The sequence below is a fragment of the Photinus pyralis genome, unplaced genomic scaffold (genome assembly GCF_008802855.1).
Source record: "Photinus pyralis isolate 1611_PpyrPB1 unplaced genomic scaffold, Ppyr1.3 Ppyr1.4_LG3b, whole genome shotgun sequence".
NCBI lineage: Eukaryota > Metazoa > Arthropoda > Insecta > Coleoptera > Lampyridae > Photinus > Photinus pyralis.
This window is the reverse complement of record NW_022170510.1, coordinates 11,301,012-11,327,719: the sequence shown is the minus strand read 5'-3', so window position 1 is coordinate 11,327,719 and position 26,708 is coordinate 11,301,012. Positions and strand designations below refer to the sequence as shown.

At 35.5% G+C, this 26,708-nt stretch overlaps 2 protein-coding genes across 2 annotated transcripts in view; one reads left to right on the top strand and one right to left on the bottom strand.

Moving 5' to 3' along the window:
• LOC116166355 (fat-like cadherin-related tumor suppressor homolog) overlaps positions 1 to 26,708 on the bottom strand; it is a 288,265-nt gene that overhangs the window by 92,017 nt on the left and 169,540 nt on the right. The gene's annotated exons all lie outside the window — the stretch shown is intronic.
• On the top strand, positions 19,134 to 22,914 carry LOC116167120 (uncharacterized protein K02A2.6-like). The gene is made up of 2 exons (XM_031482360.1): positions 19,134 to 19,793; positions 19,873 to 22,914. Exons 1-2 carry the CDS (start codon positions 19,134 to 19,136, stop codon positions 22,912 to 22,914), a joined length of 3,702 nt encoding a protein of 1,233 aa, XP_031338220.1.

Genomic DNA, 26,708 nt, shown 5'->3' with positions numbered 1-26,708 from the left:
CATCTAATTTTCCAAATTGCTGTTACCCTTCAAACTGCTCATCGATAAATGTAAGTTATTTTCTATTGTTTGCATTATGTAACCATAGGAGTCGGTTTCTTTGGGGATTTTGCATATGAAATTTGCACTTAACGTTCCTAAAGAAGTAGACCCACGGAAATTTATCCCGTGAAGTTGAATTTTAAGTTTTGTCAATACCATTCTTTTGTGTGGGTTCAAGTTTTATGTAGCATACAGAGGGGTGTAAATCAGTTCCGTAGAAAATAAAAGAGGGGCTTCTAAGCCCTGCAAATAAGCCGTTACAATCTATGGATAGATTGCAGAAATTTAGATTTTTGTAAAAAATTGAGCTCTTTTTAAAAGATTTACAATTGATAAACTTATTTTTATAAATCGCTTAAATTACTTTACAATTACAATTATTATATAATTAGGTATAGAAGTTGTTGATTAAATTAAAAATGTTTCACAATAAAGACAGCTGCAAGAAAGTGCTAAAATCAATTATGTTAATTTACTGTCTTAAAACCGAATAATAATATTGTTGGATGACCTTTTCAAATGCTATTAACCTATAATTAAAGCTCTCCCTCAAATTGTCTTTAAGCATAGCACGTACAGAACATTAATTTAATAAGCTAATCAACGTAAATTTTAAAAAAATGTCTAAGCTGGGTCCTTGAAAATTCATTGCCTACTGCATCTCAGCAACGAATTTAAGTTTTACATTCTGAAGACAGCCTCTTGAGTAGTTCGAAAATCAGTCATTTAAGCCGCACCGATCCACTTATGGTATTAACAAATTACTAGTTCAAGCAGAACACTAATGCAATAAGATCTTTGAAGTTGTGTAAGTCGTGAGTAAGATACTGAAGACTGTACGAGTGTACGGTCTACTTACAGTAAGAATGTTGGTGAGTTTTAACTTCTTTACAAACAAACCAACGACCGGAGTAGAAAATATTTAAGGTATCACTCCACTTCTAAAATTTTTTAGCTACAAACGACTTGCGGGATGAAATTTAGTGGCAGTGGTCGATGTAACACTGTTTACTTTAATCCGGATGGAAGAAAATTGAATTCTCTTCGCGGGCGTTGCTAAAGCAATATTTTTAGAACGCGAGACAGAAATTGTATAATTTAGGGAAAAAATGTAAGCATTCTTTCCAGTTTTATCCAAACTAAAACTGAAAATTTAAACTACTTTTGGGCGAAACGTGACACGGAATGATTTCGGTGTAGATTAATTAAGTACGGGGTTGGTCTGTTATACAAGAGGTGTCCTAGGAGATGACCTCCGGCGTTGCTTTGTATATTAACCAAGAGTGTTATCAACTGTCATAAACAGGAAGATATCGGTGTTCTATTTATCGAACCACCTACTGTTAGAACACAAGAGACGTCTGTACAGGTAAGATAAGGTAAACTAAAAGCTAAAATTACTAGATACTGTTTCATGGCAACATTCTGAGGTATCAAAGTAAACTTTGTCGGTGGCTAACATTTGTTCTTTACGTTGACAAAAGCCAACAACAACATAATAAATTGATACTAAATATTGCAATGGATTCATGTGCAAATAGTTATCATTCGTTTCGAGTAAACAAGTACCAGAATTGACTTCATTCGGCACGCTAAAAAGTAAACAAAATTACTCGGTTCAAGTCAAGAATTTAAATTAAGCGTGTGATCGTGTTATATACTGCTTGGGATTTAGTTTTTAATTGTTCACTTTGTCCATTAAACTCGTCGAATGAAATTCAGCTCGGAATTTTATTCTGGGATAAAAATGTGTGCAAGCATTTTGATGGGAACCGTTATTTTATAAATGAATGTTAGGAATTCGATGCTATTGCTAATTAGCGTTTGGGTTGATACGTTTATAGCAAACTTTTTGTACCGTGCTCTACTTGGCGATAGTGAATACTCGCTAAAAAACAGTTTATTTCGAAAACGAGTAGACAAACTGACAAAAAGAATAATAGCTTTACAATTACATATTCTTTCTAGCACAACCAACAATGAACCAAATGGTAGCGCTATGTAATCACTTTTTTGTTCCGCTATTTCATTTTAATTTTCTAAATTACGAATTGTAATATTTATCTTAGACTTTTTAGCGTTTGAGTTTACATCTTCCATAAATATTGATACAGGGCGTCCAACCATGAGCTAGAGTTCTGAAATGTATTAGAAGTCATTTAAGTATAGTTTATATAGCATTATGCAACCAATTGAAGAGCTGCAATGGGTAGGATACCCATTACATCAACGACTTCTATTGGCCAATTATTAAACAAGTTAAAAAGTAATCGTAAACGATTTACATAAAGCGCATTTCCACTTGCATTCATTTCCCATTTGTAACTTCTGTTAAAATCGTAAAAATCCGTCCACAAATATGAAACATAACGTTGCACATGAGCAATCCATTTTTGACATGCTATTTCAATTTCAGTTTATAAAGAAGTATTTCATTTCAATGCTTTTCTAAAAAAAAAGTTGGAACTGCGCATGCGCAAACCTAAATTTGGAAACTAATGTTAGATTTTCCTTTGTTCCAAGCGCCAAAGTATCAAATTTCATTTAAATGATTCCATAAATAAAAAAGTTGACACTGCGCATGCGCAAAACCAACTTTTGAAACTGGCGTTAGATTTTCCTTTATTCCAAGTGCCTATGTATCCCATTTCATTCAAATACTTTTATAAGAAAAAAAGTTTGCAATTCGGTTTATAAATGGTCGAGATGCGAAAAGGGCACTGTGAATTTTGAATCGATTCGACTCAACTTTTGGCTAAGGCTATGCCCATATTGAATTTCATGCAATTCAGTTCATAATTAACGGAGATGTAAAAGCGATCGGACATTTCTAAACAAAATTATCGTTCACACGGACAGATAGAGGGACAGACAGGCACAGGAACAGACGGACAGACCAACAGACAGACGACAGATAACAATACAAAATTATAAATGATCTCTAGGATGGTTAATGAACGGCAAAAGTGTAAAATTATAGAACATGTAAAAAACGGTTTGTTGGTTTTTTTACAATAACTTTTTTAGCAATAAACGCAGAAAAAATTCCTTCCTCGGTACAAGACTCGACACCATAACGAACCAAATAGCGAAAAAAGTAGAACAATAGCTCTTAAGATAAAGAACTAGTAGCGTCGCAAAAGTAGCGGACGGACGGACGGACAAAGTGGCCACAATAGCGCATTTTTTTTTTTATTTTTGTGGAAATGCGCTAAAAATGTATGGGTAGTTATTTGGATGTTTATGTTTCACAAATGGGAAAGGAAACTGAAAAAACTCATAATTTTGTCGGTAGGAATAAACATATAAAATACATTAGGCACGCATTCAAGCGATGTAAGGGAAACCTTCTTTGGGACAAAAACCCACACAAATACACAAACTAAATTAACCAACGCAACAAAAGCAAAAGAAAGAAGTGGTGAGAGAATTACGAAAAGCTTTCTAAATGCTTCCAATAACCTCCCAGAGACATTTAAGTATCTTCCAGTGCAATAGAAAAGCCTTATATCGTCTTTCCAAATTATCCCACCACTTTAGGCTTTTTCTAGGGTTTTGTAAGCAAGTCGGACAAACCTTCATATATTTTAGTCAGCTACATTTTCTATGCCCTTTCTTTCCTCAGCTCAGAACAGGTGATTGCTCTGGAAAACTTCCAATTGCTTTAGAAACTGGAAACCACTCTCTGGTTGTCTTTTTCCAGAACTAGTTGATCCTAAAACTCAGGGTCGAAGCACCCTTGGGACGGGCGGATCTGGGAGGAAACCCTCAGATCCGATTCCTTCCTCGCAAGAAGGGATGAGGTCCGGGCTGTGTCAGTAAGGTACTCTGCCGGACAGGGACTACAGGGAGTAGTGGCTGAAGTAATATTGCCCGTTCCTCAAAACTGAAGGGCTCGTGTGGTTTACGGAAAGGGAAACACCCTGTATACTTTTAGTTGTTTCGATGCCATTTTTTTAACTTCTGCATGGAAACCTTTTTGGTTTTTTGTCAATGTTACCAAATTATTAATTTTTTGACTTTGGTAAATCGTAGCGATCTTGATTTTAAAGTTAACAAAGAAAACACTTTGGAAATGAGAAAGTTGGATTTAGTAATACAGGGTGCTTACAAAAAATTAGTAAAATTTCTAGTGTCATAACTGGTTTGTATTCAAATGGAACTACCATTATTGTATTTCTCTATTCAATAGTCTTTTGTGTGCTCTTCAATTTTTATAAGGAGTATCCTGTGCCTAAACCCCGTAGTTTTGAGGGTATTCGATATTTTTCACATAAATAGTTATGTATTAATCAATTACATGTTTATAAACTGGTGTAGACCGTCATAATAAGAAGCAAAAGAATGCCAGAAAAAAAAAACAAGTATCACAAATAAATTATCTGCTACAAGTGTACTCCCTATTTCGTAGTAAAATATGCAAATTTCGAAAAAGATGAACTAGTCTTTTTAAATAATCTTATTTTACTACGAAATAAGGAGTACACTTGCAACAAATCATAAATCTGGCATTCTTTGGTTTTTTATTATCGCGGCCTGCTCCTGTTTATAAACATGAAATTGATTAATGTGTAACTATTTTTGTGAAAACTATTGAATAACCTAAAAACTACGGGGTTTTGGCACAAGACACCACTTATAAAAATTGAAGAGCACGCGAATAGAGAAATAAAATAGTGGTAGTTGCATTTGAAAAAAAAATAGTTATGGCACTTTGAAATATGGAAATTTTACTATTTTTTTGTGATCACCCTGTATCACTAAATTCAACTTTCTCATTACCAAGGTGTTGACCTTTATTCAGATTCACATTATTGATCAAATTTATTCTTAACTTTAAAAGCAAGGTCAAAGTGGGAGTGGTTTATAGAGAATTATTCGGAAAAATATTAATTATTTGGCAACATTGACAAAAAAACCAGAGGTTAAAAAATGACATCGAATCAGCTAAAAATCTACATGGTGCTCCATTAAAAAATCCGCTGTGTATTGACACTGTAAAAATGGGACACTCTGTACATTCAAAAATAATTTCTGGAGATGCGCAACCATCTATCGTTAACATTTGCACAAAAAGGTTTTTGGATATTTTGACCAGGTATGAGCTAAGAAAGACCGCCGGTACTGTTGCAAGACCCTGTATACATATGCAGTGACAGCTAGGCGGCGCTGAGGGCCATGTCTGCAGACAGGTTCCGATCGGCTACGCCGCTTGGTTGCAGATGAAAGTCTAGATGGATAGGTGAGTCTAATAGGGTAAGCCAGCGCACTGCGGAATAGGGGGTAAAGAAAGGGCGGACGAGCTGGCTCACGAAGGCAGTGGTGGGGTCTTCGTCGGACCCGAGCAAATAGCTTCCCTGTGAGGGCCGGGATTAAATACTGAGTGACCAGGTAATTCCAGGCTCAGTGGCAACCGGATTTAGTGTATGTTTTTTTAACATGGTCCTTTGGAAAATTGGGGCTTCTGAGCTTCTGAAACTGGATAAAAGCCAGATTAGGAAGATGGCCGGTGCCCTCACGGCGCACAGGATGGTCAAATATCACCTGCACAACATTGAACTTGTAGGGGAGCCACGTGCAGGTTCTGTGGCGAGGCAAATGAAATCAAAAAGTATCAAGTCTGTCACTGTGACGCGTTGATCAGAAAAAGCCCTCAGCCCCTTGGCGAAAGTTATCTAGAACCGGGGAGGGTGAAGCAACTAGGCTAAACAGGGTCCTATCCGCTCTTCTAAACGTATTCAACGCTTTTCCAAAATTTTTCGCGTTTTTTGGGCACCATGTAGGCTTTTTTCGAATCACCGAGCCCTTTCCAGCTGTTTATACAAATTTTCCAGAACCTTCACGGCCCTTTCTAAATCTTGAAATACTTTCCAGAATTAATTATGCTTTAAAATGTCCTAGAGAAAGCTCAAAATTCAATTCGAAAATTATTTGTCTTCTACTAGAGACGACCAAACAATTGGGGGGAGGAGGGAACTGTTATAAGATCATCAGAATAATGATTCCTTGTAACTTCGATTATTGAGTAAATCTCAGTTCCATATCCGCACTGATCTTTATTGCATTCTGTATTGTACGATTTTTCTATACTTTTATTATATGTCATAGTTTGAAAGCACTGCATTCATTGTAAAGAATTTATGTGCTCTATTGCAACGAATTGAGTTCCACAAAAGTTATAACACGAAAGTGGTGCATTTTGTTGCAAAACCAGCAGAGTTAAAAGAAACTTGGGACGTTAGCGTGAAATGGAAAGAAAAATTGATGATATCGCCTTCCTCTTAATTCGTCTCTGCGAAGTGTTTCTGAAACAAGACAAGTGAATTCGAACAACAGAAGAAAAAGAAAGCGCCCCATTTAAAAAATGGTGTAATTGAGATAGTTTGAAAGCGAACGGCAACATAGTCGCGTTTTAGAAAGACGATATTTTCCAGCAGTGCCCATATCCTTCCTGTCCTGTCGTGTAAGCCAATCCCTTTCGTCCTTTAGCTCTCTCACATACGTCTATATAAAGTCAAACAACACAATACAATAAATTCGAGTGAAATTTGTTGTCAACGGAAATCGAGATGCTTCACGGTCGAAGGGGCGCACAATTATTTGAAACCTATAATTTTCGTTGACCTACAAAAGTTTACACATCGAAACCGAGGCATCCTTAAGAACATAAAGCGACTGATGTTCCAAAGTTATTAAAAGTCAACCCTATTTTATTAATGCCCCTCGTTCGCTTTAGGAGGATTATGTTTGAAATTAATTCTTAGATAAATGGCTTTGACAGAATGAAAATCTGAAACATCAAACGCTATTTGTACTTCAAAAATTTGGTTCGTACTCTAAAGGGATTAACTTACAAAGGGCTGATGAGTTCTTCAAGTAATAATTCACCAAAATATTACCAACTTACAGACGCGGGACGTTATAAACTTACAAAACGATCCGAGGAAATTTTTTTATTGCCGAATTTAAAGTAGGTAACTTTTAATGCCCCATTTAATTATATAATCATAAAAAATTTACGAACTTTAATTTTAAGATACACGCAAAATAACGTCGTTTCTTTACGCTTTTTATTGCTTCTGAAGTCATCAACACCGAAATGAAAGTTGACATTAGAAACTTTTAGTGCCTCGTCATTAGTCATGAATGAGTTATTAATTACAATGGCGATTCACTCTAAATGCTAGGATCGAGTATCAGGATTACAAGGGGATTTGGCGGTAAATTACTTAATGGGTAGGTAAATTCCGCTAGTGGCAATCTGTCAGTTTCGAGAACTTATCGAGAGTATGAATATTTAAACAAACAACTGTATATTCGAATATTATTTTCGCAAATTTGAAATCCTCATTTCTTTTACAGTGTTATCCCGTTGTCATCCCTAAAATTAGAGTAGCATCATATGCACACAAATTTTACGGCGACTTTACTTACTTATCCCTCCTTCAATTTTCTGAAACTTTACTTCAAAACTTAGTTATCTAAGTTTGCTTGCAAAATCAGACACAAGATTCCCGTCATTTTTTGGCATATTGATGAATACAATGAAATAGTGAAATTGTTCCCAATTGTAGGTTATCTGAACGAGCCAACTTTAAATTAAAAAACTGATTGGTTCTATCAATTCCAATTCTAACGAGTTCATCAATGGTAACGAAAATACATGCAATATAAACCGGCTTCAAATTTGCCAAAGATTGATATCTTTAAGAAACCACAGATGGAGATATCACTGTACCTCGTAAACATAACGTCCTTGTAGAAGAAATAATGGCAATGACGCGTTAAAATAAATGATGGAGTAATTTCCGGTGAAGTAAAAGTTCTTTGAGGATAATTTCTTTGTGTTTGTGTTCGGCCATTTTGCTCCGGGATGTCATAGTGACACTAATCTGCCAGCCATTCAGTTCTGCGAGGGCATTTTAAGATCTGCTAAAATTTAAACTTTGCCATAGTGGTTATGTGACATAGACGGCGAATTTTCCTTCTGTTTCTAACGTTATATCCCAGAAGGCTCGCCCCGAAGATATTGTGCAAGTGTGCTGGCTGGCTGTCCCACTGAGATCTCAGCAATTACAATAGCTAGAGACTTCAAATTTTCACTAAAAGCTTTCTGATGTAGTGTAGATGTGCAGGCTCTAGTCTATTTTAAGTTAGATTACTTGTGAGATCGATAATTGAAGAAAAGGTGCTATAGTTTTACAGTTAGATAGCGCTACCAGTATAACAATTCAATTATTAGCGCATTTTTGAAAAAATACGCTGTTATATTCGTTATGACTGGCTGGCTGGCTGGCTGGCTGTCCGGCTGAGATTTCGGCAATTACAATTGCTAGAGACTTTAAATTTTCATTAAAAGCTTTCTGTTATAGTGTAAATGTGCAGGCTCTAGTCTATTTTGAGTTAGATTACTCGTGAGATCGATAATTTTAAACTTTGCTAATGAAATACTGATCTGCATTACCAAAAATGCGCTATCAGGCGACATATGACGAATGTCAAGATTTTCCAACCGGTGCGATACATTATTATGGTATAACAACAAAAGATATGGCGATCGGCTGCAGGTACGACGATACCGTTAAATGATACACGAAATAAGATTCTGCAAATAGGACTAATGCAAGTGATATGTGTTGTTGTGCGAGGATTTTGAAAATGAGTGGTGATCAACGTGTGTGTATATGAGATTTTTATACGATTGATCGATTGTCGTTCGATATAGATCAAATCATGATTCGAAGACTTAAAAAAAAAACGTGTAGGTTTGAACCAAAAAATTCAAGACGTGCAGGTGTTAAATTGTGTATAAGTTAGGATTCCCTAAATATCCTTTTTCATCTGCACTGTTATTTAAAGCTTAAAATCACGTCACGAGTTTGACATAAACAGTGTGTGTAAAATATAAAGGGGGGATAAAATGTCTTGATTTTTACTATCGAATTTAACCCAGATACCGGATAGACGGGCGGTTTCGGCACCTTCAATAAGGTTGGACCCCCCTGTATGAGAAATGTTTCAATGTGTTAAAGTAAATCTGTTGAGTTTTACGAATAAACACAAAGTTTGAACGAATTTGTATTTCAGTATTTGTTTTTCCTTTTAGAAATTTGTGTAGATTTGTGTAATTTTCGTTTTTATCGCTTTTGTAAATTGTTCAATTAGGATAGTAGTAGTAAGACACATCTATTCGAATTTTGGCGTGATTTATAAAAGGTTATATCTCGCTGTGTGCGATAAGAGGTTAGAAGATGCATATGTGGTTCTGATGCAGATGTTTTACGAGTTCTCGGCGTAAGTGGGGACGCGTTGTTAAAGCTGACGTTATGCAAGCCTAATTGTGATGGGTGGTTAATGTGAAAAAAAAGTCATACAGAAGGAAATTATTTTAGGGTGGAAGTGGTGGATCCTTTCAATACGGGAAACAACATTTAAACTTTTTTTTATTGGCGACGGTATAAGTGCGTGATATTTATTACGCGGTTATTTTGGCTATGGTGCATGAACTTTTGTAAAGAATGATGTAGGTAATGACATGCAGGGTGTTCCATATAAAAATCATTTTTGTGTTATTTTCTGAAAAACGCGATGTTGTTTTGTTTTTTATATACAGATTTGGATACAGCGGCTCCGCTACGAACTACACCTTTGGGTTGAAAAATTGTATTGATTCAAATTTAATTTTGAAACGATTTTTTCTACAGAAATACAACGCATTTAAATAATTATTGTCCACTTACCCAGTGTTAAGTAAAGTAAACGCTGTTTTACTCACCTGAAACAAAAAAATATACATTAGAATTTGTGAAACAATTTCAATTTCTTATTTTTTAGTTCATTTACTACAAGAATTTAGAACTGGTACCAGCACGTAAAAAGGCGCGAGCGGGCTATGTACAGTCTGCAGGAGGAGCGTCATCTTCCACCTTCTTACGTACCGGTACCATCCATTAGTTGGAAAGAGACAAATTCGTTGTGCACGTTAAGCAAAATTTAATTTTGGCATTTTTATAGAAAAAATAAATGCACTATTACATGCTATTTCTTTTACACAGATTTGAATTCATCGATAGTTTATTGTTAACAAAATAACAAAAGAGGGTGGTTGCAAAAAACACAAGCCTCGCTCTTCAGGGTTTACACAACAGACATTTAATGGCTGATTGAAACAGCTTTAGCATGAAGTGAGGGTTTAGAAAAATATCAATAGCGTGCATTCTCGGCACTAAGCTTTCTAACTCAATGGAAGTATTCTGACGACTCGTTTATTTTTACCACCACAAAAGAGATGAATGCAAAATTCCGTGAAACCGGTAAAATTTTAATCACCCCCGAGAAATGAGTGGGATTGATAAAATTGAACTGGAGATGAACTTTGGAAAGTTATCAACCATATAATTAGAATATTAGGATGAAATATTCTTGCGGAATTACTGTTGCTGTTCCTCATTTGCTCGACGTCTTGATTGATTCCGACAAAGTTTCTACGAAGTTACACTCTCGGAGATGTGTAAGCTTTTTGTTTTAAATGAAAAGCAAATTTAATTAATTTTACTTAACGTGTAGGTATATCCGGGACGTATAATTAGCACGAAGAGTCACAAATTCCAAAGTTTTCCATGAGAGGTGGACGGAAATCGGATTTGCCAAATGTGTATTTCTGATTTTCCCTTCTGGGTAATTGACTTTGCTTTTAGTTTCGCTCATTATTCACTCAACTTTATGTTGTTGGACCACTTCTGCGTATGTGCTAAGCAATATGTTTTTTGAGCTTTTCTCTGAAATGTAATTATCCTTCTTTCTCTTTGTAATGTCGATTCTAACGAGCACTTTTACCAAATACCATCTAAACTACATTTTCGAGAAAATTCGTCAAATAAATGAATTCTACAAGTCGCTGTAAATAAGCAACAATTAAAACGAAGTGGAAGAGCTATTGCATTTTTAAGGCTCAAGGGCCGGGAGCGTACAAACATCTCGATTTAAACTTTCAAAGGCTATAGGCTTACGCTTCAATATTGCTTGACATTATGTTTGCCCAACCATCAAATATGAGTTCTTAAAAGCCTAGCTAAGAATGTAGTACCTAAGTAGCTCAGGTAATGAAAATACCATCCCGCACTTTAAAAGTTATCGAAAATTGGTGCAAATGTGATCTTACTTTGTCATAACCCATCATTTTTCGTTTTTCCAACAAAATTAGCTCCGATATTACACAGCATGCGATAATGATATGTTGCTCCTTTGGTGCTAAGGGATTGAACGTTCCATGTTTTGCCTAGCCTTCTTATTTTTGCTCCAAACCACCCTAACGGTTTCTTTCCCAATCATTCTTCTATGCTTTTTACTCCTAATTATTTTCTCATTCCGTGGGAAAAACCGATTTCCTTCACTTTTCGTGATAACTTCTATCTTGCTCTCGCTTTCATTTCATAATATTTAATAATATTTTTTGCTTCCAGCATTTCTACCATTTAACTCTTTACGCGATCGGCATATTTTCGTAGTTCATTATTCTGCCACTAGAGATCAGGCAACGTATCTTTCTGTACTAACGCTGACGAAAAACTGATCCTGTTAGAAAAACGAATGATGGTGAACCCGCCATTTTGAAATACACAGTACACGTAATTGTTTCAGTGGAGTATGTAGAAATTATTATACCTTAAAGACTTATAACTGCAAATATCAAAAAACATATAGAAATAATCAAGCATCCTCTTCACTATCGTCTTCCTTTTGCTGTGCGTTCTCGCTCGTTTTCACGTTCCCTCCAGTCTCGTGCCCCTCTTTGCTTATAATTGGAGCACTGTCTTGACAATTGTTCATGTTATACATGTGCAATTCCAGAAAAATCGCACCCTAAACCCGTGTCCCTTTTTACAACTACAAAAAGTCATTTTCAACAGCACTTCAGGTCCAGATTGATTCGGACTCTTGGTACTTCCCAATAATATTTTAGTCATAACTGAGTTTGCAAGTAAAGTAAGGTCGAATTTTGCATGATTTATAAAAAAGGTTTTATAAAGTTTTATTAAGCGAAATTTAATTAATGCACATGTGGTTGCAGGCGTGCGTTTCTCGGCGTAAGTGGGGACGCGCTCTGTCAAAGTTGGCGTTATTGAAGTATAATTGTGATTGGAGGTTTATGTGAACATTCATAAAGTAGATTATTTTATGGTGGAAGTGGTAGATCCTTTAAATACGGAAAGATAATTACAACCGAGGCTTTGTGGTGGTCCGAGGCTGAGTACGTTTTATACGATTTTTGGCAGTCAGCTCTGTTTTTATGTGGAGACGCCTAGGGGGCAACAACTTTGAATTTTTGGTGTACACCCCTTAGAATTAATTTGAATTAACGTGAATTAATTTGAATTAATGTGAATTATCGTAAATTAATTTGAATTAACGTGAATTAATTTGAATTAACGTGAATTAATTTATTTGTTTCCCCCTAGGGAGACGCAATTAATCGTTATCATAACAAAGCAGTGTAGAAAAAGTTACGTAATCCTATTTTGTATTGGGGTTCTACATATATTATAATTCTTTTTGATTTTTTGTATAAGCTACAAAATACTTTTTGAGTCACCGTCTAAAAGCGTGTTTTTTTGTTGAAAAGTCACGTTCACTCGTGAATAGGACGAAGAGTAATAACTACACCCTTAGGATCAAAGAACCTTCCCGTACAGGATCAACTTTATGGAAGAGGGTAAATAGAACTTAAGAAGATCGATGCTGCTTGGCAAAATTATACAGAAAAGCCTGCACTGACTGGACTAACTCGTTTGTTTTTCAGCCGATCCAAGGGAACCCACATGCCATTCTTAATAATGGACGTTAGTTCAGATGTGATTGCGTCGATCCACTCGTTCTGCTCCTCCCATATTTAAAGCTTCTGGTATGACATATGTCCTTTCTTTCCACATCGGTGGTACTTGTAAGGAAATTCCTGCTTGTCCTTTTTTACTTTTCCCCGATGACTTTTCTCGAAACTGATCTTTACGTGAATTCTCTGCAGATTCTCCCACATTTCTTTTGATATCTGACATTCGTTGGTTAATTTTCTTTCAACCATTGACGTTGCCGTCGGTTCAAGTTTAAAGATCGCGTTCATTTGACACCATAACCAATAATTTGTGTATCAGTGGCTCGGACCTTCGCTGGCGAGTCGACTTCGGGCAGGCAACGAGTACAGTGTGGTTTTTAGCTGTTTAAGTAACTTTGAAACGCGAGGCGGGTCCAGGCATAATTCAACTTATATTCAAAGCGCAAGCGGAAATAACGCACCGTCCCTAACGAATATAGTCTGAGCGTGGAATCCAGAAGGAGTGCCACGCTGAGGAGGAGCGAAAATAACCAGGATGCATAAGGAGGCAATACCGTGTGAGCCAGAACAGTAGGATCGAACGACAAAATTGTAAGGGGAAAGTGATTGGGGGAGGGGGGGGGGGGGGGGGGGGGGGGGGGGGGAGGACAGTGGGCAAAACGGGATAACTGAATAATGGGATGAAACTTCTGAAAGGGGAGAAGAAAAGGGAGGAAAAACAGTTAATATGTACCAATGACAGTTTGAATTCAAGACGATTAATGGTATTTGGATAATATCAGGTACACAAAAACGGAGGAAAGTTGTGATATTTTACTTCACCTCTCTAAAATAAAAGAACTAATTCGATACACATGTAAAGATGGCCCTTTGAAACGGTCTTTGTTAGCTAAATTAGTCGTTTATGGTGGATGATTCGTTTTTAAGTATATACATAGTAGGTACGTCCTCCAGAAATAGTTTCTTCTAGCTAAATTTGTAAACGCTTTGTAAGCGTAAGCGTTCCCTTGACTTTGGTTCTTTTGGAGCCGATCCAAAGAACTTTTTTTCAAAACCTCGAGGACTTGTGTGTACTTAGATTACACGCTCTTGTCGGCTTCCATTTCTTTTAGACCGAAAGTAAATTCAACGTCTGTATACGCGAAAAGTGAGGATTTTAATTAAAATTCGCCTTTTGTGTGAAAGTTTCGTGCTTAATTTGAAGGAAGATTGCGTTCCTCTGATGGCGCGCGTCTCCTTGATGTGTGGTAATGCGATTTTGTCAACGAGCGAAAGAAACTTACGTAACTAAATTTTGTGTAAATCAAGAAAACCAATTACGTCGGCGCACCGCATTGACAAGCTTGCATTTATTATCTAACCCAACTCAGATGTCCGTCGAGATAAGTTACCTTAACAAAATGTTCATTATTCCTCAATCTAGGCCCCCACAGAACCGGAAATCTATTACGTGAGTTATTAAAAGTTAGATGGACTCAATCTGGTTTAATTAGATTTTCGGAGGGGAAAAATTTCTTTCATCGTCAACTCCGGAAAACGAATTTAATCAAGATTAAATGTACGTTAAATTTTCTTAATTTACTTTCCGAAGTTGCATATTCACATTGTTAATCTTTGACTTTTTAATTATTGTGGTGAGTCACGTGCAAAAAGAGCGCCCGATTAATCAATTTTTAAATTAAACTCGAATCTGAGAAAATTATACGTTACTGTTCTCTAAATACAAAATTATAGAAAAATTACAAATGCCAAGCACGAAAAAGGGACTTGAAACGCAGTCCAAGCGTTATCTAAATAATTTTGCCTTATGCGTGCATAAAACTAACGAGTTTTTTAACGTTTTTTTATACTTTTAAAATCTAGCCCAGTAATGTTCAAATTATGCAAAAAGTAACATCATTATTTTAAGCGGTTAAGAAATATAAGTGAGGGTACGTTTTTATCGATTGGCGAAGTCTTTATGCCCTTCACGTATGGGCAGAGCAGAGATCCCTCAATATTGTAACAAAAACGACAAACGATTTTAATATGTCACACTGTCTCATTTTATTGTGCTGCAAATAATCGCAATAATTAACAATGAAATAGAGCTTTGCGAAAAGTTTTCGTAATTTCGTAATCGTTAAGTTTTATTGGATTCTAACGATCCAATTAAGATAATACTAATTATACTTTATTAATTTAATTAAACATTGAAAAAAGAAGAATGGGGAATATTGTCTTAGAAATTGTAATTAGTTTTGGATTTTACGGCCGCATTAGCTTTTATGAAATCATTTCGAGTTGCTTTTGTTCGTCTCTATTGTTATATCAAAACAAGGTACGCTTCTTTTAATCAAATTCAGACAGTGAAATGGAAACGATTGAAGGAAGAATGGCTCTGCAATACAAAATCCATACGTTTCTATAAATAGGGCCTCTGTTATCCCTTCCGTCATTTTTGAGAGTGTTACTTTTTCAAAGGGATCAATAGTATACTATTGCTATTTCCCCACAGCTAAATAAACTATTATCACAGATAAACATATAAATACTACATCGGCAAAGTGAGTTCACTTATTTACCCCGCATGGAATAGAAACCTGAAATTCAAACTTATTAAGCTCCTTCAGAAAGACTTTCACTACCGTTAAATAAAAAAATTACGATCAGTTATTCGAAAAACGAACCCTATTTAAATAAGTGAAGAGTACCAAAGGATAATTTGTTTCCGATTGATTGAAAAATGAATGTTTCTCGTACATTTTAGACTGGAGGGTCCAAAACATGAGCCAAGAGTACATGAAAAGAGTCAGTTGAAAAACCGATTTAAACAAGATAACCCCCCTTTATATTATATTAAGGCTTACCGAAAAGAAATCGAAATAGTATGCGATCCATCCTATGATTGATTAATTTATTAAAGATTTCTCCTCTTTCCAGTTTCCTGAAACTTGACTTTCTTCTATGGGTTTGCTCACGAATTCAAACACAAAATTAGGTAGGTACCACAACAACGTTTTGAATATACACTATGTCCAAGATTAAGGATGTCCTTCCTTTTTTGATTTATTTATGATATTTAAAGATTCAAAAAAATTAAACAAAAACTCATTACCACTATTTGAGCTCTACAAGACACCTTTGAGAGAGAGAATACAACGACGATCGAGTTACTACCTTGAATGATCACAGCTCAGAACCATTTTAGTTTAGACAAAACACCGATCTTTTAGGGGTGTTGGTATGATTTTGAATCGGCCATATATTACTCTGACCTGTTTTTTTTTATAGAAGGCAACAATCACAACTATACTTTAGCTTATACAAGAACCCAAAATGACCCTAGTTCAGAACCATTTGACTTCAGAACTACTTTGGCTCAAGCAAGAACCCCAGTCTACGTTGGAGCGTTCAGTGACATCGATTTTAGCAGAGTTTCAAACCCACGTCTACGTTTGACCTTTCAGTGACATTAATTTTGAATCAGCCATATATCAGATCGGTGGATTATCTCCGATATTTATGAAGCATTTTTTTTTTTATAATTGGAGTGCTTATATAACAAATATTGATGCTTTTAATAACTATAATATCTTTTTTTTCAACTTCCAGTTTAAGACCTTAACGTATTGTTTTTAAACGCGACGCCCTGTATATATCACTGCTACTAGACGCGGAAAAAACTACATAATAGATGTTATAACTAAAGTCTTTATTTTATTCCAGAAATGATACAAAAATTACAATAAAAAATCCTTGTAGCAAATCATCTTATTTTTGAAATTGGAATCGTTTCTCCACAAGTTGTACAATAGTTATTTATACAACTAGAAAAGAAAGTATTTTCGACTCGAAGCAACTCGAGTTCAAAGTTTGACACATGAGCGTAGCGAGTGTGTCAATTGAACGAGAGTTTAAAAACACTTTCTTCAAGTTTTACATATATTTAGCTTCCTAGCATGTGCTAGGTAGCTATTGCGATAGCCGTTTTTTGAACATTTCAAAATTTCATCAAATGTCGACGTTTTAGGCCATTTTAAGCAACTTTTAAAGAATAAAATTTTTTTCCGTCTGTATGTACGTACGTTTGTTGGCAATTTTCTGAGAAAACGGCTCGACGGATTTTGTTGAAATTTTGTATATATGTTTTAGGCATGCCGAACAGAAAAATAACGGGGCCGGATTTTTGAAAAAAAATTTTGGAGCGCCGTAACGGCATCGAACTTTTTTTTTCAAATAGCAACCTAAAATTTGTATTCTATTATTTGGAAGACCTTATTTTCCTGTGTACAACCTACAAAAAATTGGGCCGGGTTATATTATGAAAAAACGGAGAAAAAAATTGTCAAAGTCAAAAAATTGTGTTGCATATGTGCAAAACGCAACGATCTTGTTTCTGAAGCAATTTAAACGAAATCTCTGTGGTAAGTCCCTTTAATAAAAGCAAACAAAATTCATGCGCAAAAATCGTGTTGCGCATGCGCAGAAATGCAACTTTCTTATTTATGGAACAATTTTAACGAAATTTAGATGGTAGGTCCTTTTAATAAAAGCTAACAAAATGCATGCGCAAAAATAGTGTTGCGCATGTGCAACATCCAACTTTCTTATTTATGGAGCAATTTTAACGAAATTTGGATGGTAGGTCCCTCTAATAAAAGCAAACAAAATGCATGCATAAAAAAATGCACCTTTCTTATTTTTTCCGCCTGTATGTACGTACGTACGTTTGTTGGCAATTTTTGGTTTCAGCTAGGAAGCTATTCTGTCAAGAATTTGACACCTGGTTTTTTCTGAAACTGCAATCAAAATTTAAAAAAATTATCGTATGCAATAATGAACTTTGACACTAACGGAATTTTTACCTACCACCTGGGCTATTGTCAACTTATAAACGAGCAGTTAGTGTAGACCTAATTAAAATGATGATGCAAGTTGTAGTATTTGTTACTTTCATTTTTCGAATAAAACAAAAACCTTGGTTATAACATTTCTTAAGTAGCTTTTTTAATTCTGCGTCCGCTAACAAAAAATATACAGGATGTCGCTTTATAAGCAAAAGTGAAGGTCATTGCCGCCTAAATCGGAAGTCGAAAAAGTAAGACATTACAATGCCCGAACGAGTGATGGGCCTGTAGTGTTGACGACAACCGAATTGGGGTGGGGGGATCAAACGAATATGTGATGTTTGCGCTAGGGACAAATTGGAAACCGGTTTTGTGTAAGGTAAGGAGACGTGGCGAAAATTTTTTGGTCTAAGTCAGTTATCAAATTGATCAAGTATTATTGGTTCTGGGTAGTGGCTCAATGAAATAATTGGTCGGGGGGAGGGAGAGAAATCTGTGGAAAAAGAGTCTTCAATGTTAAAGCCTAAGAAATTGAGGGATTTATTCACAGATTCGACTTCTATTATGAATTTAAGATTAAAATGGAGGACGGTAAGGATATTGAAACAATCCGCCTGGAAAGATGACAATAACGTTTGTAAAAATAAAATAAGTATTATAATTGAATAAGCTTTAAGTTTTATTAGACTGGACTGAACTGGATAATCCGATACGATTCTTTCAAGAACGTGTACCAACCAGTAGTTGGGATTTCAAAAAAATTCAAAATATTGTGATGTAAACTACATGGGGGTGTCATTTCCCTAGATTGAAATGATATGTATTTGGGAAATTGTTATCTCATAGCAGACTTGCACCAGTCGCGTAATGCAAGTCAAAGAGCTCACGCGTTTGTATAATGTAATAGTTTTGCAATAAATGTATTTCAGTATCCTTCCGTTATATGTGTATATATCCAGGATATCTAAATACAAAACAGTGGCGACGAGTGTCTTGATTAGTGATTGGAACAGTGGAAAATTGTGAATTAAAATGGCATTAAATCCGGTTAAAGTTGAAAACGTGCACGGCAATTTACACGAATTTGACCCAAACGTTCATCAATGGGACCTTTTTGTGCGTAAAATGAAACAATATTATTCTGCCAATAATATCGATAAGGCCGATAAACAACGTGCTTTATTTTTAAATGCGTTAAGTGATAACGCGTTTTCTTTAATGTTGGATCTTTGCATGCCGGATAAACCGGAAGAAAAATATTTCGATAGTTTAGTGGAGTTATTCAATAACCATTTTAATCCAAAACGTGCAATATTCGCGGAAAAGGAACAATTTTACGGGGCGCGTAAGGAAAAACATGAATTGTGTATAGTGATTGGGCAGCGCGTGTTCGTAGATTAGCAACGTATTGTAACTTCGGTAATTCTTTAAACATGATTTTACGTGATAAATTTATTATCGGTTATAATGACGGGAAAATTAAAGACAAATTGTTTCTAAGCGAGGAAAGTGTTACGTTTCAAGAAGCGGAGAAACAGGCGAAGACGTACGAAACACTAGAAGCCACTAGATCACATCAAATAGCCAATGATCAAGCGGATTTTTTCTACCGACGTGTCAATAACCAAAACCCCGGAGCAGCATCAACTTCTCGAAAAAGTGAGACGGCCGTAAAACCAGAGCCTTTGGACGTACATCTGGTAGGGAAAGGTAAACGTTTCAACAACCAGCAAGGTAAGAAGTCTAAATTTAGTAATTGGGACAAAGACGTAAACACTAAGTGTAGAGTATGTGGGAAAAATTCACATGCATCTACAGCGTGTAATTACAAAAACTATCATTGCCACAAATGTGGTAGAAAAGGACACTTACAGAGTGTTTGCGCCAACAAAAACATTCAACCACGGAAAACCGCAAACTCTCATTTTGTGGACGTAGACGATGACCTGGACACATTGTACAGTTTAGACATTAACAATCAATTTTTGTTACCCATTCGCACTATTAAAGACACAGAGAGTGGCGAACCAATTTTAGTTGATGCGTGTTTAAATAATGTGTATTTGCAATTTGAACTGGATACGGGTTCCGCGGTATCTGCAATGAACGAGTTTTTATTTGATACACTTTTTCCAGACGAAATTTTGGAAAGAACGAAAATTAAATTAAAAGGTTACAGTGGTGAAATTATTACCTACTCCACTAGGTGTCGCGTCAATGACAATCACATGCTCAAACAATAGGCATCCAATAAATATTTTTGTAATTAAGTATGGTGGACCACCAATTTTGGGACGTGATTGGTTTTGTAAAAATCAGCAAAATTTTAAAGTAATTAATAATGTGAACCTGTTTGGCGGCGACGTGGAGAAACTAATTTATAAATACCCTCAAGTATTTAATAATAAATTAGGCACTTTTACGGAAGCAGTGGTCGATTTAAAACTTAAAATAGGGACTGAACCCAAATTTTTTAAACCCCGTCCACTTCCCTTCTCGTTAAAAGAAAAGGTGGAACGCGAAATTAATAGGCTAGTGTCTGAAAACGTCCTATCTCCAATAGTCATGAGCGAATGGGGAACACCTATCGTCCCGGTATTGAAGAGAGATGGATCTGTCCGAATATGTGGTGATTATAAAATCACACTAAATCCATATTTGAAAAATGTGAGCTACCCTCTACCCAGAATCGAGGACTTATTTTCCAAATTAGCGGGTGGTAAATATTTTACCAAAATTGATTTAAGTTCGGCTTATCAACAAATTTTATTAAGCGAACAGGCCAAATCGTTATCAACCATAAGTACACACTTGGGTTTATTTGCGTATAACCGAATGCCGTATGGAATTAAAACAGCTCCATCCATTTTTCAATTAATAATGGAGAAAGTTTTAATTGGGTTGGAAGGCGTTACGTGTTTCCTTGACGATATCTTAATCGCGGGAAGAAATAAGGAAGAACATCTTCTTAGAATAGATTTGGTGCTTAATAAATTAGAGAAGTATGGATTAACAGTGCGAAGAGAAAAATGCAATTTTTTTCAAAAATCTGTTAATTACTTAGGGTTTGTAATAGATGAAGAAGGGCTCAGACCTTCTACTGAAAAGGTAGATGCATTACTAAAAGCTATACCTCCTAGAAATAAATCGGAATTAAAGTCAGTATTAGGAATGTTTAATTATTATCGTGCTTTTATTCCAAATTTTGCCAGTATGTGTGAACCACTTTATAGGTTGTTAAAAGACGAAAGTTCTTGGATTTGGAATAAAACCTGCGATCAAGCATTTGAGACTTTGAAGAAAACGATATCTTCTAAACATGTATTAGCACACTACGACTCTGCAGTTCCTGTAAAGTTGACAGTGGACGCTTCTTCAACCGCAGTGGGTGCAATTTTGACACACCGATACGAAAATGGAAAAGAAAGGCCAATAGCTTTTGCGTCTAAAATTTTGACAACCACTCAGAGGGCTTATTCTCAAATAGATAAAGAAGCTTATAGCATAATTTTTGGTGTATCAAAATTTACGCAGTACCTGTATGGTCGTCATTTTGTATTAGTCACCGATCATAAACCTCTTTTGTCGATTTTTGGGCCAAAGAAAGGTATTCCGATAATGGCAGCAAACCGTTTACAACGATATGCTGTATTTTTGTCAGCGTTTGATTACACCATTGAATACGTTAAATCGGATAAAAATGTAGCAGATTGTTTATCTAGATTGATTGAAGACAATCAAACCGAGATGAAAAATTACTTGGACGACGACGACGAAAACTTTACCTACTTAAATTTAATAGAAAAACAAGATATTTTTCGGCTTGATAAGAAAGTTATTCAAGAGGAAACTAGGAACGACGAAATATTGCGAAAGGTATTCGAATTTGCGTCACAAGGTTGGCCAAGTGACTGCAAAGAAGAGGAACTGAAACCTTATTATATTAGGCGAGACCAAATTACAATAGAAGATAACCTATTGATGTGGGGACATCGGTTAATCATACCATCACGTTGCAGGAAAGAAGTTTTAAAAGAGATACATTCGACACACATGGGAATAGTTAAGAGTAAATCATTAACTAGATCATTTGTATGGTGGCCTTCGTGCGATAAAAACGTCGAAGAATTTTGCAAAAATTGTTTAGCTTGCTCTAAACACAGAAACAGTCCGCCGAAAGCTGAAGTGATTGAGTGGCCAAAAACTGAACAGCCGTGGGAAAGGGTGCATATTGATTTTTTTGGTCCACTGCATAATAAAATGTTCATGATTGTGGTAGATTCCCATTCGAAGTGGATAGAAGTTGTTTATATGAAGAACATTACTTCGGAAAATACAGTAGATAAGCTACGAGAAATATTTAGTCGGTGGGGATTGCCAAAGATCGTAGTAACTGATAACGGACGTTCATTCGTGTCGGAATGTTTCAAGCATTTTCTATATATGAATGGAATTCAGCATATTACACCACCACCATATCATCCTGCCACAAATGGGTTAGCAGAGGTTTCGGTACGTACTGTAAAAACTCATATATTAAGGGCCATGGAAGAAAGGAATTCCACAGATCTTTTTGCGGCATTAAACCGTTTCCTATTGCACTACAGGAACAGCATTCACAGTAGTACGGGTGTTACTCCAGCTGAACTCTTGATAGGAAGAAAGCTACGCATGCGATTGGATCTCATTTTACCGGAAGAGCAGCTGAAGCGACAGCATTTGCGTAAAGAGGAACGAGGGAGAGATCCGAAGAGACTAACAAGAAACAGTGCGGAAGTGAAACGTAATAAAGTGAGTGCGAGAGGCAATTTTAAAAAAGGTGATCGTGTTTTTGTGCGCGATTATGGACGTGCTAAACCGAGTTGGGTACCTGCAGAAATTGTAGAACAAAACGGACCTCGAAACTATAAGACATTAACTAACGAAAACTTTATCTGGAGAAGACATTCGGATCAAATAATCAAAGGACCTTCTTACGATGATGACGATTTATTAGATTATTATTCACGTCCTTTGACTGTTGATTCAAATGCAACTATTGTTAATAATGTTGACGATGATGTAGTAGAGGAATCTGCAGTTGGAAAGGCTAGTTCTCCGGAACCAATTAGGGAAGCTGAAACAATTGCAGATGATTTTGTAGTAACTAATTCTAGAAGTATGTTGCGCCCAACCAGAAACAGAAAACCTCCTGACTGGTTCGCAATAAAATAACTTATGTTATGTGAGGGAGGAATGATATGTATTTGGGAAATTGGTTTCTGATAGCAGACTTGCACCAGTCGCGTAATGCAAGTCAAAGAGCTCACGCGTTTGTATAATGTAATAGTTTTGCAATAAATGTATTTCAGTATCCTTCCGTTATATGTGTATATATCCAGGATACCTAAATACAAACAGAAACAATGCCGAAGATGAGAACCAGCCACATTGTAGTGTTGTTAACGTAAACGTCCTGTTGGTAACATGATTCAAGTTATTTCTAAAGTCTTGGAAATTTGTTTACTTCAAATGAACACAGAATTGGAAAAACTTGTTGAATTGTCATTCTTAATGTTAGTTTCTTAATGTAAATTTGGTCCGTTTAATTCTATTTGTTATATTTAGTTTGTAACATAAATTTAAAACGGGTAACTTAAGGAACGTTTAATGGAAATTTTTATGTGAAATTTATCTGGTCAGGTGTTGATGGAAAGTTGTTATCGGGCAAGAATTAATTGTTTTTTCGACCAACAATGTCAGGAGGGAGATAAGCGATGCAGGTGGTTATCAGTTCTGGCGGCGTAGATAGAATTTCAAGTGTCGTCGAGAATAATGATGTTGATTTTATTAGAAAAGGTGGTTTTTTTGCTAGAATTAAGAGTACAGGGGTTGTCTCGGGATATTTTGAAAGAGAGCGATTTAAAAAGTAGAAAACGTAATCGTTCTCACGTTAGTTATAGAACGCAGGAACAAATTTAATGTTGTGCCCTGAGGGAAAAAAAACTAAATTGTGTAATTTGAGCTAGCTAAATAAGTGGCTGTTGAATGGTATAGTAACCGCATATCATTGCACACAGCAATATTAACCATGTTAATTATCTCAACAGTGACTAATTAATATTTAATGATCACTCTCGAAAAAATAGACAAATGCCCACTCATGCTCTCACTAATTCAACAATAGGCCTGGAATAGTCGGTACCGTTAAAGTAAGAGACTATACCTCGCTACTCAATTATTCTATTTAATTACGTTTTAAAATTTCGAACTACAGTTGCATTTTGTATTCAGCCGATTTCTTGCTTTAAATTGCTTAATATTAGTGAATTCCTGCGACGCACCTCTTTCTCTCTTCCCACAGTCAAGTAACAGAATCTGGCAATAAAATAGAATTTGCAGAATCACGTAAGGGATTTTCAACTAATCGAAACTTATTAGGTTCCATTCTCGCACAAGGGAATAAATTAATTGAATTCAATGGCCTAATATTAGAATTAGAAGTGATTTTGGGCTTCTTAACGTCCGAGCATCACGTTCTAGGATTGTTTTCCGAATAAAACTAATTTTCCAATAGTTTAATGAAACTAAACATTGATTTTCGGTCAAATCGCCCCCCGTCTCCCTTATTCGGCGTTAATGAATAATTACGGACGTGTGTCCTCATTGCATCGTACCCAATTTTCCATTATTTTTTTTTTTAAAACAAACAGAGAACGTAATTTATACGTAGAGGATGTAAAATTATATGTTTCTCTTAAATCATTTGTGATACAAAAAGTTCTCTCCGGGGGTAATTTAAATCTAATTTATATCTGTGGGGTTCTCTGTTGTTATTCAAGATTATAACTGTGCTATTAGCTTAGTATCGCATTTAAATGCTGTTATTAAGTGCGGTTGGCCACAACGAAATATTTTTTCTCCCTATATGAGAGTTAATGAAGGTAATTGAGATTAATTCCATAAATGCTCAATAATATATGAATGAGCGAATTCCAGATAATGCCCACCCTTACCTACCTACTTGGGTATTTGGAAAATTTATGAAATGTAGCATGCCGTGTGCTGTCATGATGCACGATTCCTGTTACATTACACGGACAGATCATATCGTGGTAATGTAAATCTTAAAAACAAAACAGGTTATTGCCACACGGCATGTTAGATTTCATAAATTTTTTAAATATTGAATCACGAATTTGTCCATTTTTTTGTACATCAACCATCTGCATATTTTATGTTGTCATACAGAAAATTGAGTACTCTTTTCAAATATTGTAAAAAATACAGGAATTGCACTTGAAAAACAAAAGTTGCATCGATTTCCGGTTACACCGGAAATGATACCGGAAGTTTGAATATGCGATCAAATAAACAAAAAAGGAATACAGTGCACTCATTACCGTTGCGAAGTCGTGTTTATAAAAACTAACCGTATTAGTGGTCAAGAGCAAACTAATTAAACGCGCCAGTTCAGTTTCATTAATGAAGAGCTATTGTTCAAAATTTCATTGTCGTGGTTTGCTGCCCGTCAAACTAAAATGGAGACTGAACTCTATTTTTTTAGTCGCAAAATTATTATCGTTAAGTAAAAACACTTAAACTTGGTAACACCAAATCGCTGTGTACAAAAAAATTCGTGGCTTGTCTGTAAATTTTAAACACTACGATTCACTGCGCTAAAAGGATTTTATTGCATTTTTGAAATCTGTATGAAAATTTACGTCGTTTGATACCACATTTTCGTATACCCATCATCAAAGCTTTTCAAGTTATTCAAGATTTTTCAAAATTTTTGACGTTTGGCTGCAATTCTTTTGAGCCCTGTACCTATGACTCCGTTGACTTGAATTGAAGTATTCCAAACTCGACAGTACTAACTTTAATGCTGCGTGACAATGATTTAAATTTTGATCGCCCCTCTACAGGGTGTGTTAAAACTAATGGGCTTAAAAGAATAGCAAGTTAAACGTCAAAAATTTTGAAAAATCTGGAATAACTCCAAAACCTTTGATGCTGGATATAGGGAAATGTGGTATCAAACGACGTAGATTTTCATGTAGAATACAAAAATGCAATAAAATACAGGAAGTGAAACGATCATGAGAATATTTTCTTTCGATGATCACGAAAAACTATGATGGTATGCATATTTTCAGATTTAAATTATTAATGAAAGCCTGAATACTTTTAGGCAACTTTACTAAATTTGATTGAATTAAAACAGTTAACAAGAAAAAGTTGCTATTTATACTTTCTTAAAGAGATCCAACCTATTGGCAATTCAAACCGCTTTGTATTGCATGTTTATTATATCATTAAAAAAACTCACTCGAATTGGATTTGATAGTAAAAAGCCAGAGTTCACTTATGTGCTTCGTTTTTAATAGGGAAAATCTCCAATTTGGTTTTCCACAAAATTGACCACTGTGTCCGGAAGGTAAATTACAATTAATGGGAGATAATTTTCAAAGCAACCCTAAAACCCTAAACTGGATAAAATGTTTTGTCCTTTTATACGATTTTCCAAATTCAGTTCACAGGCGGATTTAGGTACAAAATTCGCCAATGTAAAACAGATTACAGCATCTTGTCCAAATTGTGCCCCACAATACTGTAACGTTAATTTAATTACGTGAATTAATTTATAAGAGTAATTATTATTTTATCATTTATTCTTGAACGCACACGATATATTTCCCGGAAAGAATGTACCACATCCCCTTTCGTTTCTTATACGGGTTTCTAGAATATTCGCTACAATACGCTACCAAATGAATTGCATATTTATGCATACTTATTGACATTATTGATAACTTGACAATAAATATGCAAATTAGTTGCTAGTACGTATTCCTAAAAACGAAATTAAAATTATATTCGAATTGTTTTAATTTGATTCCATTCTTCCATATAACGAAACAGATGAGATCTACAACACTGGAAGATTAAATTAAATTATTCAAAAAACGCAATGTTAAAATTGCCGCTTTCTGATTTAATTGATGATTCTTTAATATTTCCCGTTT